The 18,524-nt window shown below is 61.7% G+C and overlaps 1 protein-coding gene across 10 annotated transcripts in view; it reads left to right on the top strand.

The window, feature by feature from the left end:
* Positions 1-3,353: 3,353 nt before the first annotated feature.
* The window catches only part of TRAPPC9 (trafficking protein particle complex subunit 9), a 98,889-nt gene continuing 83,718 nt past the window's right edge, over positions 3,354-18,524 (top strand). For 2 of the 10 annotated variants that reach the window (XM_055125524.1, XM_055125517.1), the window contains exons 1-6: positions 3,384-3,856; positions 6,134-6,727; positions 7,695-7,790; positions 10,477-10,622; positions 11,063-11,191; positions 15,751-15,777. In XM_055125524.1, the coding sequence (XP_054981499.1) occupies positions 6,144-6,727; positions 7,695-7,790; positions 10,477-10,622; positions 11,063-11,191; positions 15,751-15,777 (982 nt within the window). In that variant the 5' untranslated portion in view covers positions 3,384-3,856; positions 6,134-6,143. Of the gene's footprint in view, positions 3,857-5,114; positions 5,235-6,133; positions 6,728-7,694; positions 7,791-10,476; positions 10,623-11,062; positions 11,192-15,750; positions 15,778-18,524 lie in introns of all 10 variants that reach the window. The other 8 variants (XM_055125526.1, XM_055125523.1, XM_055125518.1 and 5 more) reach the window with 7 other exon arrangements.

Genomic DNA, 18,524 nt, shown 5'->3' with positions numbered 1-18,524 from the left:
AGAGGGGTGCGGCAGGGTGATACCATTTCACCGAAACTCTTCAGTGCCACCCTCGAGAACATCATTCGATGACTGGAATGGGAAGGAATGGGAATGAAGATAGACGGTCAGCACTACAGCACCTCTGCTTCACTGATGACATCGCTCTCATAACACCAAACATTAGCAAAGCGGCACAAATGCTGCGCAACTTCGACTAGAGTGTGGAAAGGTCAGATTGCAGCTGAATCTCAACAAGCCAATGCTCATGAAAAATGAACTGGTCCCTGAAGCTCCATTTGCTCTCAATGGAACGAACATCTTCGAATGCAGCAGCTATGTGTACCTGGGTCGAGAAATTAACATGAGGAACGACTTGGTGCCAGAACTGCGCAGGAGGAAGAGAGCAGCATGGAACACCTTCAAGAGCGTCGAAGAAGTGGTTAAGAGAATGAAGAACCTCTGGCTCTGGGCACATCTTTTAGATTCCACCGTTCTTCCTGCACTAACATATGCCTCAGAGACCTGGGCCCTACAAAAACAGGATGAGAATGCTATTAGGGTATCCCAAACAGGAATTGAAAGAGTTGTACTTGGAGTATCATGTCTCACTCAAGTGAGAGAAGGAATCCGGAGTTCTGTTTTTTGTTTTTTTTTGTTTTTTGGCTTTTGGGTCACACCCGGCGATGCACAGGGGTTACTCCTGGCTCTGCACTCAGGAATTACCCCTGGTAGTGCTCAGGGGACCATATGGGATGCTGGTAATAGAACCCGGGTCGGTTGCATGCAAGGCAAACGCCCTCCCTTCTGTGCTATCGCTCCAGTCCCCAGGAATCCGGAGTTCTGACCTCCGTCGACGGTCAAGAATCAGGGATGCTGTCTCGTTTGCCAAGGCATCAAAAATCGGATGGGCTGGACATGTAATGCGATTCAGAGATGACCACTGGACTAGAGCTGTTACTGACTGGATTCCAGGGACATCAGAAGACCTCACGGCCGCCCACCAACTAGATGGTCAGATTTCTTCGTCAAATCCCTGAATGAACGATTTGAGGCTCATCCTGTTCCTGGAACAAGCAGATATCATTGGGCTGCACTACCTCGCGACAGGGACAAATGGAGATGTTACTGGCGCCCGCTCGAGCAAATCGAAGATCAACAGGATGACAAGTAATACAAGTGAAGTTAATATGAAAAAAAAAATACCCATAATCTGGGGCTGGGTAGTATTGTGGGTAGGGCACTTGCTCTGCATGCATCAGACCTGGGTCCCATTCCCTGCAGCCCATCGGGGTCCCCCAGCGCTGCTAGGAGTGATCCCTGAGCATCTCTGGGTGTGCCTGGACATCTAATTAATCTTGTTGTCTTGGGTTAAGTTAGCAGAAGAGGGAGCTCTCTTTAGCTCCTGAGGAAAGGGAACCCAGCGTGACATTTCCCAGCGCCCGTCTGCGAGGTGAGCTCACAACATTTCTCTTTTTTTTGTTTGTTTTTGGGTCACACCCGGCGACGCACAAGGGTTACTCCTGGCTCTTCACTCAGGAATTACCCCTGGCGGTGCTCAGGGGACCATATGGGATGCTGGGATTAGAACCCGGGTCAGCCGCGTGCAAGGCAAACGCCCTACCTGCTGTGCTATCGCTCCAGCCCCAAGAACAGGCCTTTTACACGAATCATCTAAATATATATTTTTTTGTTTTTAAAAACTAACTTGTTGGGGCCCGAGCGGTAGTGCAGCAGGGAGGGCGCTTGCCCTGCACCTGGCCGAGCCAGGTTCGACCCCCGGCACCCCAGAGAAAGCCCCAGCCTGTCTGGAGGGAACCCGGGAGCAGGCCTCAGCATCGCTTGGCCCCCAAACCAAACAAAAAGCGAGCGTGTTATCAGTCACAATGGACAAACAGCAGCTTCCCAGAGACTGACGCGGCCACCCCGCTAGCCAGCCCCGAGACAGCCCCCGCCGCCGAGCCACGCTAACCCAGCCCGCCTCAAGGAGGTCGGCGGAGACTCCGCGCAGGCGCAGTCCGCGGCACCTGCGCGAACTTCCGGGCCGCTGACGCAACTCGGTCTCCAGGGCAACGAGCGCCGGCCTCCGTGCTTCCGGCGCGCTCTGCGCGTCACTTCCGGCTACTGCCTGCTGACCCCGCCCACTTGCCACCTAGTCCCGTCGGGGCTGCGGTCCGGGGCTGTGGTGGCGGGATGGGGACAGGCGGACCTGCCGGGCGTGCGGGAGCCGAGGGCGGGGCTGGGAGCCCGCGCTCCCGCGGGGAAAGGAGATCCCGGGCGATATCGCCTGGCGCATGCGCACGCGGCCGCCGCGGCCCCGCCGGCTCCGAGTCCGGGCTTTCCGCGCAACCGACCCGGCGTGCCTGTGGGGGCGGGGGCCGGGAGCGCGCGCTGCGGATTGGCCGGTGGGAAAGTCAGTCAGTTCCGCGGCGTCCTGGGGCGGGCTCTGGCACGTCATTCCTCCATTCATTGGCGCGTGCCGAGCTGGGGGTTCGGCTGGGCTCTGCACTCCTGGAGTTTGAGAGGTGTGGTCTCTGCACGCCTCTGCCGCGGGGAGGGCGGGTGCCTGAACAGACCCAGACGACCCCCTAGACGGGTCTCAGTCACAGACCCACACCGCGCTGCGGCAAAGGGGTTAATTCACCAGACTGATGGGAGCTTTGACACTAGGTTGCATGTTACGTTGCATATGAAATACTGTTATTGTAAATATATAACGTGAGATCAGAAATAATGAGCACAGGGCCGGCGAGATTGTCTACCAGGTAGGGCATTTGCCTTGCACACGGATGACCCAGGTTCTGTCCTCAGCACCACTGTCCTCTGAGCCCGCCAGAAGTGATTCCGGAGCACAGAGCCAGGAGTAACCCCTGAGCATCGCCGGGTGTGGCCCCCGCCAAAATCCGAACAAATAACGAGTTATACAACTCATTGTGTGAATTGTGTGTTTATAATAAACAAGCTACTTTCATTGGTGCAAGTGCCTGTCACTTGTCTTAAAGCACTAGTCCCACTGTCACCTTTGTGCACATGGGTCTGGGCCACTGAAGAGGGCCTGCGGGGTGGCCAGTGTTGACCCCAGCTCCTGGAGCGGAGTTACTCTGCTGTGAAGGGATCAATCACCCCCGCCCCCCCCTCCCCCGTCCCGGCTCCGGCCCCAGGACAGGGGGATTTATGCGGTGCACGGGGTAGAGCCTGGCAGCTCGGAGAGACCAGCGGGTTGGCGGGGGCGGGGTGGGGGTGGGGCGCCCGTGAGCGACGCGGCTGGACAGTGGGCGCTAAGACCTGCCCGGTCCTCCCCGGGCGCGCCCTTCCCGCCGCGGCTCCTCCTCCCGGCCGCCCTCCGGGCTGTCCCCGCGGAAACCCGGAGCGGATCGGGGCGGACCCGGCGCGCGCATGCGCAGGAGGGCGGCGGTGGCAGCTGCGCTCGGAGCCGGGACGCGGCCGTGGGTCGTTTACTGCCCGTGCGGGGGCCGCCGGCCGTGTAAGTGCGGGGCCCTGGGCGGGGGCGGCGGCGGCGGGGCGTCCGGCCCGTGCACCTGCCGGGGCGCCCCTGCGCCTGTGGCCGCGACCCTCGCCGCGTGGTGGCCCGCGCCGGGCCCCGGCCCTCGCCGTCCCTGCCCTCCGCGGCCCCCGCCCCGGGCCTCTCCCGCCCGCGCCGGCCCGGCCCGGGCAAGTGCCCTGCTTGCTCCCCTGCTGCCGGCTGCAGAGCGGCCAGCTCTCCCCCGAGGAGGCCGCGGACAGGTGTCACCCAGCCGCACCAGCACCCCCAGTCTGGGGCCCGTGGAGTCCACGTTTGCCGAGAGGGCTCGGACGTGGAAACTGGGATAGCGCCCAGCGAGGGTCAGTGTCCGGCGAGGGTCAGCGCACTGTGAGGGTAAGTGCACAGCCATCTCAGTGCACAGTTAGGAGCTGGGACCAGTGAGGGGCAGTGCACAGCGAGGGTCAGTGCCTAGCAAGGGTCAGTGTCCAGCTAGGGTCAGTGCCCAGTGAGGGTCAGCGCACAGTGAGGGTCAGTGTCCAGCAAGGGTCAGCGCACGGTGAGGGTCAGTGCCCAGTGAGGGTCAGCGCACAGTGAGGATTAGCTCACAGTGAGGGTCAGTGTCCAGCAAGGGTCAGCGCACGGTGAGGGTCAGTGCCCAGTGAGGGTCAGCGCACAGCGAGGGTCAGTGCCCAGCGAGGGTTAGCGCACAGCGAGGGTCAGTGTCCAGCGAGGGCCAACGCACAGTGAGGGTCAGTGTCCAGCGAGGGTCAGTGTCCAGCGAGGGTCAGCGCACAGCGAGGGTCAGTGTCCAGCGAGGGTCAGTGCCTCCTGGAAACCAGCAGGAAGCGAGGTCCTGGGGAAGGTTCACTTTGGGCTCCTCTCTTGCCTCCTGGGGCCGGTGGGCAGGGCCAGCCGTCCGGGCGCGTCTCAGACTCCCGCGCAGGGGCGGATGCAGAGTGCGTGCGCTGACATGCCTCAGACAGACGCACAGACGGTCATTTTGACCCTGACACTCAAGCACAATGCAGGGTGCATGATCAGATCACGCACAGGCGCACATATGTGCGGACACAGGCACGGACGCACACACAGAGCATAGACACATGCACTGATGCACATACAGGCGCACAGACACACAAATGCACAGATACACACACGGACGCATGCATGGGCGCACAGACGCACAGGCACAGATGCACGTACAGATGCACAGATGCGGACAGACTCAGACACAGACGCACGTACCGACAGATGCACGGATGCACGTACAGATAGACACACAGACGCGCAGGCACAGACAGACAGACGGGGTTCCGTAGCTGGGCGCTGAGTTGGCTGTGCAGTTGGGGCACACAGAAGCCCCGGCTTCTCCTGCGGCGGGTCTTAGTGCGGGTTCCGTCTGGGTCCAGGCTGCGTGGGGTGTGAGCGCTGGGGCCAGGGTCCTGGTGACTGTTCAGAGTGCAGGGGTCGCTGTATCCCAGAAACAGGGGCATCGTGACCTGGTTTGTGCCCGCTGGGGTGATGGAGAGCAGCCATCGTCTCCATGTGGAAGTGCTAGGAGTCAGGGAGAGCAAGAGAGGACAGACCCAGTTTCTATCCAGAACTGGGTGGTTGCCTAAACGCATTTCCCCTCTCCTCCCCCTCCCTGTAGTCGCTGCGAGCACTTCGCACTGTGGGCCGGAGCCTCCCTGCGCAGCACTGTGGGAGGAGCATTTGTAGGAGTTGGGTTCAGGGCAGGGCGAGGCCGCACCCGCGCTGTCACTTCTGCATGGTGAGTGGCGGGCGGTCCCGAGGCCCTGGACGTCCCTTCCCCACCCCAGCCTCCTGCTGGCGGGTCCTCCATGGGAGGCCCAGGGTCCCCCAGCCTCGCTAGGACCCCAGGCCACCGCCACTGCTCTTGACTGCACTTTCATAGGCAGTTAAGCAGTTATTAGCTTGTTTTTACTGAATCTCCGTGAATAACAACAGCTTTTGGATTTTTTTTTTTTGGGTTTATTTTTGTTCGGGGCCACACCTAGTGCTGTGCTCAGGGAGCACTCCCTGAAGCTGGGGGACATGGTGGCCTTTCTGCTTTCTGTCAGGCAGGTGGTCAGCACCACGCATGTCACTGGACTTCCCTTCAGCTTTGTCCTACCACATTTCTTTTTTCTTTTTTGTCAGACCCTGATGACTCGGTTCATGGGGTGTGTGTGTGTGTGCTGTGTGTGCTGCCCTCCTGTTGCCCCCGGGCATGGCCCTGGGACACGGGGTCAGACGCTGAATGCTGAATGCACCTGGGTCTTTGCTCCTGGTGTGTGTGTGTGTGTGTGTGTGTGTGTGTGTGTATGTGTGTGTATGTGTCAGAGACAGAGACTCAGACAGAGGTTCCTTCCTTGTTCATTCTGTGTGCGTGATCCACAGATCTTCCCAAGCTTGACATTGCACCCGTACCCACACAGCCCCACACCCAGCGCCCGAACCCACACCTGGCAGGCTCCACCTTAGCTCCCAGCCCGCAGGGACTTCCAGGGTGCTGGGTGGAGGCCCCTCTCTGCCACCGACACCTCCAAGAACCTTCTTCCCTCCCTTCGCCCCTCCCCCTCCTCCCCCTTCCTCCTCCCTTCTGCCTCCTCCTCTCCCCTCCTCCTCTTTCTCTTCCCCTCTCCCTCCTCCCCCTCCCCCCTTGTGCAGGGCCGCCGAGATGAGCGTCCCTGACTACATGCAGTGTGCGGAGGACCACCAGACACTGCTGGTGGTGGTGCAGCCAGTGGGCGTGGTGTCGGAGGAGAACTTCTTCCGCGTGTACCGGCGCATCTGTGCGGTGAGCCAGGTGAGCGTGCGGGACTCGCAGCGCGTGCTCTACATCCGCTACCGCCACCACTACCCGCCGGGCAACAACGAGTGGGGCGACCTGCAGACGCACCGCAAGGTGGTGGGCCTGGTGACCGTCACCGACTGCGCGGCACCCGGGGACTGGCCGCAGGCGCTCGAGCGCTTCCACGCGCAGAAGGAGATGTATGGGCCCACGCTCTACGACTCGCGCCTCTTCGTCTTCGGGCTGCCCGGCCACATGGCTGAGCCCCCGCGCCCCGACGTGGCCTTCTACCCCAGCTACGACGCCTGCGACTCGGTGGAGAAGCGCATCGAGGACTTCGTGGAGTCACTCTTCATCGTGCTGGAGTCCAAGCGCCTGGACCGTGCCACCGACAAATCCGGGGACAAGATCCCGCTGCTGTGCGTGCCCTTCGAGAAGAAGGACTTCGTGGGGCTGGACACCGACAGCAGGTTGGCGCCGGGAGGCCCCTGGGAAGGGCAGGAGGAGGGAGGGGCGGGGAGGAGACGGGGAGGAAGAGGAAGGAGGAGGGAGCAGAGGAGGCAGGGGAGGAGGCAGGGAGGAAGAGGAGGAAGAGGAGGAGCCGGAGGAGCCTTGGGATGGTTTAATCGTGGCAGGTGTGACCCTTGGCCTTCGGGGTTTTACAGCTTGGAACTCAGGCGGAGTCTGAGGCTCGCGCTCGCCACCGGCCTTGGTTTCAGTCCCACGCCACATATGATCCCTCCACCCCACCGGGGTCGCGGCCCAGACCGCCCCTTCCCCCTGCCCACGGGAGTTTCTGGAAGGAGCCCTCGTGGCCTTGCAGGGCGTGGGCTAAGGGCGTCTCCAGCCGTCTGCCCGCAGCTGCGCCCTCGGGCTGGCCTGTTCCTGGTGTCGCGGGATCCCCGCCTCAGTGCTGTGAGATGCCACTGGTCAGCTGCAGAGGATGGTGGCCGATGGCATGGGGCCGTACCAGCCTTGGTGCTGCCCGGAGGCGCCCCCCATAGAGTGTCCTCGCCTGCACCCCGACGCCGTCTGGGCTGCTGGATTCCTCCCTCGTGGACGTCCCTGGCATAGGGACATGTGTCCCCCCTTGCGACACGTGCCGCACGCCCCGGGCTCGGTGGGTGCAGGTGCCCCGGAAAAGTACTGGTTGGTGTTTCGGTCAGTGATGCCCACGGCCCGCCTGGCGACTGCTGATGCCCTGCCGCGCCAGGCGCAGCCGGGAGGCCCTGGCCCCCAGCCTCAGGCACCGCCTCCTGCCCGTGTCATCCGGCACTGGGGCTCTTGGCTCCCAGGGGCCCAGAGGGTGGGAGCGGAGCCTGGGGTCGGTGGGGGGCCCTGCCGGGGCCGGGTGTGGGGGCCCCTGGGGTAGACACGGACAGTGCTGGCCTCTGAGCTCTCCTGATGTCGTGTCCCCGGCCTGGGGCCTCCCTGCAGGTGCGGTAGAGCCTCTAACTCTGCCTGCCCCTCTCTCTCTTCTCTCCCTCCCTTTCCCCCCTACCGCCCTGTGAGTTCGATGTTGGGTCTGAAAAGGTAGGCGGGGCGGCAGGGCAGCAAGCTCGCTCGGCTGCGTCCCCCGGCTTCCGAGCCGGCCGCTGGGGCCTCGCGCTCATCCTGGTCTTGGACCAGCTTCCCGTCTCTTTCTTTGCTCCATTCTTATTCCTTTCTTTGGTTGTGCATGCCTTGTTGCCCCGGGATCCACCCAGACACGTGTCTGGTGATCACGGAGCTTTGACTAACCGTCTTGTTTGGAGGAAGCAAGAGGCGCGCTGAGGCCGCGGGCCGGCTGTGCGAGCTCTCACGCCAGGCCTCGGCTGTTGCTGTGTGACTGTGAGTGGGTGCGGGGGCCCAGGCCCCTCCGGCTGGGTGAAGAGGAGCAGGAGGAGCAGGAGCTGGAGGAGGAAGAGGAGCTAGAGGAGGAGGAGGAGCAGGGGAAGGAGGAGGGGGGAGCAGGAGCTGGAGGAGGGAGAGGACGAGCAGAAGAGGGAGCAGAAGGAGGACCCCACCCCCAGACCCGGCCCACCCAGACCCCACCACAAACCAGACCCCATCCCACCCCAGACTCTGCCACACTCCCAGATCTCGCCAGATTCCTCCACACCCCAGCCACGCCCACTCAGACCTCGCCCACCCCAGACTGCCACAGCCAGACCTCACCCACCCCACTTGGCCACAGCCAGACCCCGCCCACCCCAGATTCGGCCACAGCCAGACCCCGCCCACCCCAGACTCTGCCACAGCCATATTCCGTCCACTCAGACCCCGCCCACCCCAGACTGCCACAGCCAGACCTCGCCCACTCAGGCCCCTGTCCACCCCAGACTGCCACAGCCAGACCCCGCCCACCCCAGACTCGGCCACAGCCAGACCCCGCCCACCCTAGACTCTGCCACAGCCATATTCCGTCCACTCAGACCCCGCCCGCCCCAGATTCTGTCACAGCCAGACCCGTGCCCGCCCCAGACTCTGCCACAGCCAGACCCCGCCCATCCCAGACTCTGCCACAGCCAGACCCCGCCCACCCCAGACTCTGCTACAGCCAGGCCCGGCCCACCCCAGACTCTGCCGCAGCCAGACCCCGCCCACCCCACTCTGTCCAGGCAGACCCCGCCCACCCCACTCTGTCACAGGCAGACCCCGCCCACCCCAGACTCTGCCACAGCCAGACCCCGCCCACCCCACTCTGCCACAGCCAGACCCCGCCCACCTAAGACTCTGTCACAGCCAGACCCCGCCCACCTAAGACTCTGTCACAGCCAGACCCCGCCCACCCCACACTCTGCCACAGCCATATTCCGTCCACTCAGACCCCGCCCACCCCAGACTGCCACACGCCCATTCAGGACCCTGTCCACCAGACTGCCACAGCCAGACCCCGCCCACCCCAGACTGCCACAGCCAGACCCCGCCCACCCCAGACTCTGCCACAGCCCCGCCCACTCAGCCCCCGCCCGACCAGGTGCCGCCCACCAGATCTCACCACACCAGACCCCGCCCATGCGCAGACTCCTCCCACAAGACCCACCCACCAGACCCCGACCACCGAGTTCTTCGCCACAGCAGTGACAGTGACCACCTGGGATGCAGACGTCTTGGGTGGGGGGGCGCTGTGAGGGCAGGAGTGGGGAGCACCGGGACGGACAGGGACTCTGGGCTGGAAGGGGGCCAGGCTGAGTTGTGGGGAGCTCTGCAGGTGGGCTGTGGGGCCCCTTCCCAGGACTGAGCCTGTGAGCGTGAGCAGGGGTCCCTGCTTTCCTGGGGTCTACTCTGTGACCAGGACTGTATGCCGCTCCCCCTTGAGGTGGGTGTGGCAGCCGCTCATGATGCTCCAGGGAATGGGGGTCCACACTGGCACCCCTAGAGACTGAGCAGAACTGCTGGGGCTGGGGGTCCCAGTTCACTGAGGGGTGGGTGCAGGCTGGGGGCTAGTTCTGGATAGTCTCTGCACACAGACAGGAGAAACGGGGGCTGCCCAGGGGGCGGGCTGCAGGTGTGGGGACTCCCCACAGCCGGCCTCCTGAGGGGCTTGGGGTGTCCAAGGAGGCACAGACTCATCCAGGCGGAAAGGAGTGGCCGGCCTGGAGTGCTGGGACCCGAGGCTGGGCGGGTGGGCAAGGGGCCAGGCACTGGCCGGTGTGGGGGGCACTACGGTCTCACAGGGGCTGGCATGGGGCCCCCCTAGTTCTGCAGAGCAGGAGCCGAGTGTCCCCAACAGAAACCAGGGCTGCTGCGGCCACTCTGTGTGTGTGTGTGTGTATGTGTGTGTGTGTGTGCAGCCCCACGTGTGTGTTTGTGCTTAGGAGGCCGTGCGTGCAAATGTGTGTGCAGGAGCCCCCTTGTGTGTATGTGTAAGCCTGAGCATGCATGTGTGTGTGCAGCCCATGTGTGGAGGCATGCGTGCATCCCTGTGCATTTGTGTGCAGGAGGAGCCCGTGCGTGTGTGCATGTGTGCACGCGTGTGTTTACGGTTCTGTGAGTGTGTGCAGAAGCCCATGTGTGCGTGTGTTTATGTGTGTACGTGTGTTTGCATGTGCGTGTGTGTGTGCATGCAGGGTCCTGTGCGTGTGTGCGTGCGGCCTAGACTACTGGTTCGCCATGGCTGTGCGTGGCTTTCCCTGCAGCGTTGCCTGGGGCTTGGGCCTGCGGTGGGTGTGGGTGCTGGTGGGTGCGGGTGTGGGTGCAGGCGTGGGCACGGCGCCCAGCAGTGTCTGTCCCACAGGCACTACAAGAAGCGCTGCCAGGGGCGCATGCGGAAGCACGTGGGGGACCTGTGCCTGCAGGCGGGCATGCTGCAGGACGCGCTGGTGCACTACCACATGGCCGTGGAGCTGCTGCGCTCCGTCAACGACTTCCTGTGGCTCGGTGGTGAGAGCGGGCGCCTGAGCGGACCCCCGGGCAGGGAGGAGACTCAGCCTGCAGCCCCCGGCTGACGGGGGAGGGCACGGTGTGCATGATGCGCCGGCATGGAGTATCCGTGGGGTGAGGAGAAGGTTCTGGAACTCCTGTGCTGGGCAGCCTGATGCACATGTTTGGTTTCTTTTATTTATTTTGGTTTGGGGCCACACGGGACTATGCTCAGGGGTCACTCCTGGCTCTGCACTCAGGAATCCCCCCTGGCGTTGCGCAGGGGACCTTGTGGGGGTGTCGGGGTGGAACCCGGATCAGTGGCGAGTGAGGCTGGTCCCCTCCATACTGCTGCTGTTTCTGGTTGAAGGCCTGAGCAGGGGCAGCTCCTGCGGGTGCCCGTGCCGTGCGCCCTGTGTTCTGCTAACTCTGCTTCTCCCTGTCTTGTTCCCGGTTCCCAGCGGCCCTGGAGGGCCTGTGCTCGGCATCCGTCATCTACCACTACCCTGGGGGCACGGGCCGGCCCACCGGCACGCGGAGGTCCCAGGGCGGCCTGCTGCCTGCTGAGGCCGCCAACAGACACCGGCCAGGTAGGCAAGCCCGGGACAGGGTGGCCAGTGGTTTGCCAGGGGTCACTGACTTATGCACAGCTCATTTCCCGGGCGTGGCTGGCTTGAGTCCCAGTGGGGGCCGTTTCCTGCATCTCTGTGCGCTGGAGGTGAGCCCCACGGGTCAGTTTTAACAGCCAGTTCCAGGCCTGCGCGGGAACCGATTTTCCAGGCAGCTGGCGCCGGTCCCCTTGGTGCCTGCAGGCAGACGTGCTCCTGTCTGCGCCAGCTGGGGGCCTTCCTCTGGCGCATCACGAGCACCTGCCCCGCTGGGCAGTGCATGCGGGTCTCGTTGTCTGTCACCGGGGTCCGGGAGGCAGGCGGAGGGGGGCCGTGCTCAGAACCGCTGCTGTTTCACAGCGAGGGGGCTCTTAATGGGTTTTTATTTCCTGGCCACACCCGGCAGTGCTCAGGACTGACTCCTGGCTCTGCACTCAGGGATCACTCCTGGTCATGCTTGGGGGACCCCTTGGGATCCGGGGATGGAATCCAGTTCAGCCGTGTGCCAGGCAGGGTTCCCCTGCTGTGCCATTGCTCAGGCAGAGAGTCCAGCCCCAGTCGTAGGCCCGCCAGGCTGGGGCTCACAGCCTCTCAGATGTGGTGCTGTGCTGGCTCTGAGGCGCGGGGGTCCCCAGCCACTCTGGTGATGTTCAGGGCCTCCCGTCGGTGCCCAGGACTGAGGGTGGCTGAGTGTGTGGTGGGCGGACCCGGGCTGGCCCTTCCTTCCTTCCTTCCTTCCTTCCCTCCCTCCCTCCCTCCCTCCCTCCCTTCCTTCCTTCCTTCCTTCCTTCCTTCCTTCCTTCCTTCCTTCCTTCCTTCCTTCCTTCCTTCCTTCCTTCCTCCCTCCCTCCCTCCCTCCCTCTCTTCCTTCCTTCCTTCCTTCCTTCCTTCCTTCCTTCCTTCCTTCCTTCCTTCCTTCCTTCCTTCCCTTCCTCCTTCCCTCCCTTCTTCCTCCCTCCTTCCCTCCTTCCTTCCTTCCTTCCTTCCTTCCTTCCTTCCTTCCTTCCTTCCTTCCTTCCTTCCTTCCTTCCTTCCTTCCCTTCCTCCTTCCCTCCTTTCCTCCTTCCCTCCTTCCTTCCTTCCCTCCTTCCTTCCTTCCTTCCTTCCTTCCTTCCTTCCTTCCTTCCTTCCTTCCTTCCTTCCTTCCCTCCCTTCTTCCTCCCTCCTTCCTTCCTTCCTTCCTTCCTTCCTTCCTTCCTTCCTTCCTTCCTTCCTTCCTTCCTTCCCTTCCTCCTTCCCTTCCTTCCTTCCTTCCTTCCTTCCTTCCTTCCTTCCTTCCTTCCTTCCTTCCTTCCTTCCTTCCTTCCCTTCCTCCTTCCCTCCTTCCTTCCTTCCCTCCTTCCTTCCTTCCTTCCTTCCTTCCTTCCTTCCTTCCTTCCTTCCTTCCTTCCTTCCTTCCTTCCTTCCTTCCTTCTTTCTTCCCTCGCTCCTTCCTTCCTTCCTTCCTTCCTTCCTTCCTTCCTTCCTTCCTTCCTTCCTTCCTTCCTTCCTTCCTTCCTTCCTTCCTTCCTTTCTCCCTCGCTCCCTCCCTCCCTCCCTCCCTCCTTCCCTCCTTCCTTCCTTCCTCCCTCCCTCTTCCCTCTCTCCGTCCTTCCTTTCTTCTTTCCTTCCTCCACATAACCCTGTTTTGATTTTCTTTGACTCAGGAATTTTTTTTTTTCTTTTTGGGTCACACCCGGTGATGCTCAGGGGTTACTCCTGGCTCTGCACTCAGGAATTACTCCTGGCGGTGCTCGGGAACCCTATGGGATGTCAGGGATTGAACTTAGGTCAGCTGCATGAAGGCAAATGCCCTACCCCCTATACTATGGCTCTGGCCCTGTCTCAGGAAATATTTTACTTTGTTTTTTTTTTTTGATCACACCCGGCGATGCACAGGGGTTACTCCTGGCTCTGCACTCAGGAACTATCCCTGGCGGTGCTCAGGGGACCATACGGGATGCTGGGAATTGAACCTGGGTCGGCCACGTGCTAGGCAAACGCCCTACCTGCTGTGCTATCACTCCAGCCCCCGTCTAAGGAAATATTTTAAATTAATTCATTTTGCTTCATTTGCAAGTGTGTGCCTATTTGCCCCCATGTCTGTGGGATAGTGATCTGATTCTGTCTTCTGACACAGGGGGTTAGGACCCCACAGGTGGTCCCACTTCTGCTTTGGTTTTTTTTTTGGTCACACCCTATGGTGCTCAGGACTTACTCCCGGCTCTGTGCTCAGGGCTCACTCCTGGCTCTGTGCCTGGGGAATCACTCCCGGTTCTGTGTTTGGGGCTGACTCCTGGAGGGGCTGGGGGGCCCTCTGGGTGTGGGGAGGCCCCCGGGTGGGTGTGCCGGGCCCGCGCCCCACCTGATGCGCTGCGTCCTGGCCCCTCTCTGGGTGTCTCGGAGCTCGGCTCCCTTGTGTTCACGGTTTGCATGTGAGGTCCAGAAGGGGCCACATGTCTGGTTAGATGGAGACTCGCTGGTTTGCAGGACTGAACAGATGGTTCGCACGGAGGCTAGGAGCCTCGAACACAGGATGGCTTTGCCTTGTACTCCGGGTCTGGCGGCTCGTCCGCTGCCGCCTGGAAACCAGGAATGTACCCGGAGCCCTCTGGGCTTGGCTGCGGACTCCGGGCCGGCCGGGTCCGGGGCTAGAAGGTGGCTCCTTCCATTTTCCCGGTGTCCTTTTGAGATAAACAGGCACAGTGACCCTCCTCTGCGCACCTGCCCTGTGTCCTCTGTGGAGGGCACAGAAAGGGTAGCCGCTGACTGGCCCACATGCTCACATGTCAGGGACGCCTGGGGGCCGGAGCCGCAGGACATCAGGCGCTGGCCTTCATGCATCTGGCCTGGGCCTGTCCCTGGCACCCCCTAGGGTCCTCTGCGCCCCACCAGGTGTCCTGGAGCACAGCCAGGAGTCGGCCCCGAGCACCCCCGGGAGGGACTCAAGACCAGAAAGAGACAGAACCAGAACCAGCTGAGTGTCCGGCTCAGCCCACCCAGGCGGGTTCTGGGGGCGCAGCACCCGGGGTCCTGCAGAGTGAGCTGACCCTGGTTATGGCCGGGCACAGGCACTGGGAGGGTGGCCACACCCTGCCTGGTCTCAGCCCCGCGCCAGGCCTCGGCCATGCTGTGTTCGGGGCATCAGAGGAGCTGGAGCCAGCACAGATGGCCATTCCCTGAGCCGCTGAGCGCCTGGCTGCAGTGTCCAGGGGGCCTCACTGCCCACCCAGTGTCCAGGTGCCTCACAGCCCGGCTGCCTTAGTAGCTCCTTTCCCTGCAGCTTGGCGGCTCTCGGGCCCTAGGTGGCGCTGTTGCGCCTGTGGGAGGCCAGCTCTGCTTCTGCGGAGGGTCTTGCGGTACTGGATTTCTCTGCCCCGAGCCTCAGTGCCGACAGCGTCCTGTCCCGGTGGCTGAGGAACACCTTGTGCCTTCATCTTTTTGGTTTTGGGCCACAGCTGGCAGAACTCAGGGCTGACTCCTGGCTCTGTGCTCAGGAGGCCGTCTGGGATTCAGAGCGCCCGCCCCTCTGTCCTGTCCCTCTGGCCCCATGCTTCTGTCGTGTTTCCTTCCTGTCACCTCACGTGAAGGTTCCCGACGCGCCGTGAGGACTGTGGTGAGATTGGGCGTTTCCTCCTGGGTCAGAAGCTGCTGGTCGTGGTTCCGTGTAGAGGGCGGGCACCACCTCTGGCACCCTGGCGCCCCATGGCTAGGGTAGTTGCTGGGGGCTCATGTGGCTGGAGGGAAAGTGATGCGGTCCTCGCCCTGCACCCACCCGCCAGAGCCCTGGAGACGGGTTTTGGCTGCTTTTCTTGGGCATTAGGGAGTAGAAGCAGGAGGAGGCTGTGGGGATGCGGGGCTGGCCAGTGGCCGCTTGACGCCGCTGTGTGCCCTCTAAGACTAGACGCTTGTGGGTCATTGAGACACTGATTGCATCTTACTGATAATACCCGGATAGTTTTTTACGGGGGGAGGAGGGCGTGCGTTCCACACCCAGCGATGGCCGGGGTCACCCCTTGCTTTGCACTCAGAATCACTCCTGAGGGGCTCGGGACACCCTTTGTGGTGTCGGGGATCGAACCTGGGTCGGCCATGTGCCAGGCAGACGCCCTCCCCACTGTCCTATTGCTCCGGCCCCAACATCTCATCAAGACTCTAGCTGCCGATGTCAGGCTTCGTGGTGACGCTGAACTTGATGGTTTTGGGGATTTTGACCTTTTCCACTAAGCTGACCTGTCCAAGGCCAAGCCGGGTGCCGGGGAGGCGGCTGGTGACAGCACACGGCGAAGGCCTCGCGTGCAGACACGGACAGAGCCACACTCTTTGTCTTGGGACAGGCGTCCTCCTGGGTCCCCGGGAGACAGAGCTGCTGCCTGCTGTGGGGAACGGGCCTGCCTGCCTTCCTGAGCAGGAGGCCGGGCTCGGTGGCCCTGCCCGGGACCTGCCTTCTCCCCTGAGAGAAGCTCCCGGCGTTCCCGGCCGCCCAGAAGTGGGACCAAGTAGCTCTCTGTGAAGGAAGTTTCGTTTCCCAGTAAAAGACCGTGATCTGTTCTTTCTTCCAGGGGCACAAGAGGTTCTCATTGACCCAGGTACTCCGTCTGTGGTCCCTCCGGTTGGTTGTTTTATTTATTCTTTAAGTGCTCGTATCATGGTGTGAATGAATGGTTCACCTTTCTGGGTCATGATCTTTGGAGCATTCTGATTTAAATGATTTTAAATCAGAACTGTTAAACAACAAAGCCAAACCTGATCATCGTTCTGTGCTGCTGGTGGGCGGGCTGCTGTCTGCTGATTTATGTCGTCTGTTCAAGAGGAAATTCTGCCCCGCATGTTCAGTGAATGATTTACCACGTGTGTGCCCTGAGATTCTCCGACCACCCTGCGCATGCCTGTCCCCTGATCCTGCACTTGTTCACTTGTTCACGGTGATGCCGTTGAGTCTGTGATCCATGTTCCTCGCCACGCCAATGTCTGATTCTCTATCGCCTTTGTGTCTGTGTGTGTCGCAGAGAGAGAGGTGAGTCTCACGGCTTCTGCAGCTCGTGCCCACACTCTCTCACTGCGAGCCTCATCATTTCCTGGTGAGCTCTGTTATATTTTTGGCTTCTAGAACCCATGAAAAGGGGAGATAATTAAAAGAAGAAAATGGGTCATTGGCGTGCCGACGCGAGCCCAGTGGGTCCTGCTGGCTCCACGCTGGGTCCTCGTGGCCCTGCCCCCCCCCCCGGGGAGCTTGGTTGCCAAATGAGATTGTTTTAGCCCTCCCTGGAGATTTGCTCACACAGCTATACCTTGTCCCCCTCTTCTCCGGGAGTCCAGAATCTGAGGCTTCATCATTTTTCAATATGGTTATGTGTGTGTGTGTGTGTGTGTGTGTGTATGTGTTTGCATGTATGTGTGCATGCGTGTGCATGTGTGTGTGTCTGTGTGTGTGTTGGGGTTTTGGGCCACATGCTCGGGGGTCCATATCAGATGTTAAGGTGAGTCTCCCCACTGCACTGTCTCTGGGTAGCCCTGCCGCCCCCCTCCCCCGTCGGGGCCACCGTGTCTGACCAGCATCAACTTCCTGAGCTGGAGGTGCCTGAAGGCACCGTCGTGCTCGACGGCTCTGTGGGGCGTTGCCCAGCGCACGAGGCGGCTGGGATTGCTCAGGATTCACTCATGGGCTGGGTGGTGCCAGCAGGAGGGACCGGGTGTCCGAGGGGGGTCCTCTCCGACGTTCGTCCCCACGGTACCTGACGGTGCCGGGCTGGGCTGCCTGCACTGCGAGTCCCCCCTGCACCCCCGCATGCGTCTCCCAGGCCTCTGCCCACGGGGCCCTTCTGCCGCTGGCACCCCGAGCTCTTGCTGAGAACCCGGGTCTGCGTCTCAGGCCCTGTTCCCTGTTCCTCCACTGCTCAGGGTGGGGTGACGGGTGTCTCTGTTCTTCCTTGCGTACCCCTGTGCCACTGGGCACGGGAGTGGAACTGGTGCGGGGTGGCCCGTGCTCCCTGCTTCCCCCACCGTGTGGCCTCAGAGAGCGTGGCCTGCCAAGCCTCGGCCTGAGACGGTGCTTCCGGGCGGTCACTCCTGAGCTCGAGACTGCTGCCTCAACACCACGCCCTTTCCCCCACTGCCCCCCAGGATGTGCTGTGTCCCCAGTGTGTGCCACCAGCCGCTCTGCCCAGCCCGGTGTGTTGGGGCTTAAGCTCTGTGGCTGTGGCCCTGGGACTCTATGTGGCCCGGTCTCTTGTCTCTGTGGTTCTGTGGCTCTGTGACTCAGTGGCTCTGTGACTCTGACTCAGTGATGCTGTGGTCCGTGATTTTGTGGCTCTGTGACTCTGTGACTCTTTGGCTCTGTGATTCAGTGACTCTGTGGTTCTGTGGCTCATGGCTCTCTGATTGTGTGGCTCTGTGGCTCTCTGCCTCTTTTGTGCTTGTCTCTGTGTCCCTGTGGTTCTGTAGCTCTGGCTCTATGGCTCTGTTTCTTTGTGGCAGGCTGCCGGGACAGTGCCTGCAGCTCGGCCAGCTCCTGGTCATTCTCTCCCTGATTCAGGCCATCCTGGGGAGGCTGAGTGTAGCTCGTGTGGCCTGGCCTGGCCCATTACTCACGACCCCGAGTGGCTTTTGTGGTGCTTGCTGGCCAGTTAAGTGTTTTCTAGTGAAAAGCACTGGTTTATATTCCCGTACCCATTGCTCCCTGCCCCCCAGAATACTGAAGATATATTGACTCAGTTGTTCTCCCTCAGGGAGCCCAGCGGCCACTCGCAGGGTCAGTGCCCGGCCTGGTGCTGTGCTGCCCAGACCACATTGCAGCCATGGGAGATGCCTGGTGGGGCTCATGCAGGCCGTGTCCGCGGGCCCCTCTTCTGTTCTTACATTTGACGTGACTCTTTCCTAGTCGCGGTTTTAGCAAAGCAAATGGATAATACAAGTGGGCACAGATGAGGCTGGGTTGGCAGTAGACAGAAGTCCTATTTATATCATACGTTTGCTGGTCCCCAATGAGCATCTTTCTGCATGAGCTGGAGCTGCTAAGGCGCAAGGCAACAAGCCACAGTGTTCGAGCTGCGCCCCTCTTGGGGTGAGGGAGGGTCTGTGGGGACCAGGAGGTTGCACCACGCCTGGCACCCGTGACCCACCTGTGTGTTTGCTCCTGAGTGGGGCTGTGTCGCCCAGGCCCCCCCGGCCAGTGAAGCCCGTCCCGGTCTCGGGTGTGGCCAGTGTCGGGGCTGTGTTGGTGGTACCTGTGCAGCCGCTGCTGGCCTCTCCCGGCCCTTTCCCAGGGGGACGATCCCGCCGGCTCCTTCCCTGTGGGCACATTTATGAACATCTTAAATGCACTGTCGCTTTTAAG

The sequence above is a fragment of the Sorex araneus genome, chromosome 2 (assembly GCF_027595985.1).
Source record: "Sorex araneus isolate mSorAra2 chromosome 2, mSorAra2.pri, whole genome shotgun sequence".
In the NCBI taxonomy this organism is placed as follows: Eukaryota; Metazoa; Chordata; class Mammalia; order Eulipotyphla; family Soricidae; genus Sorex; species Sorex araneus.
The sequence above is the reverse complement of the archived record's forward strand: the minus strand, read 5'-3'. Positions and strand labels throughout refer to the sequence as shown.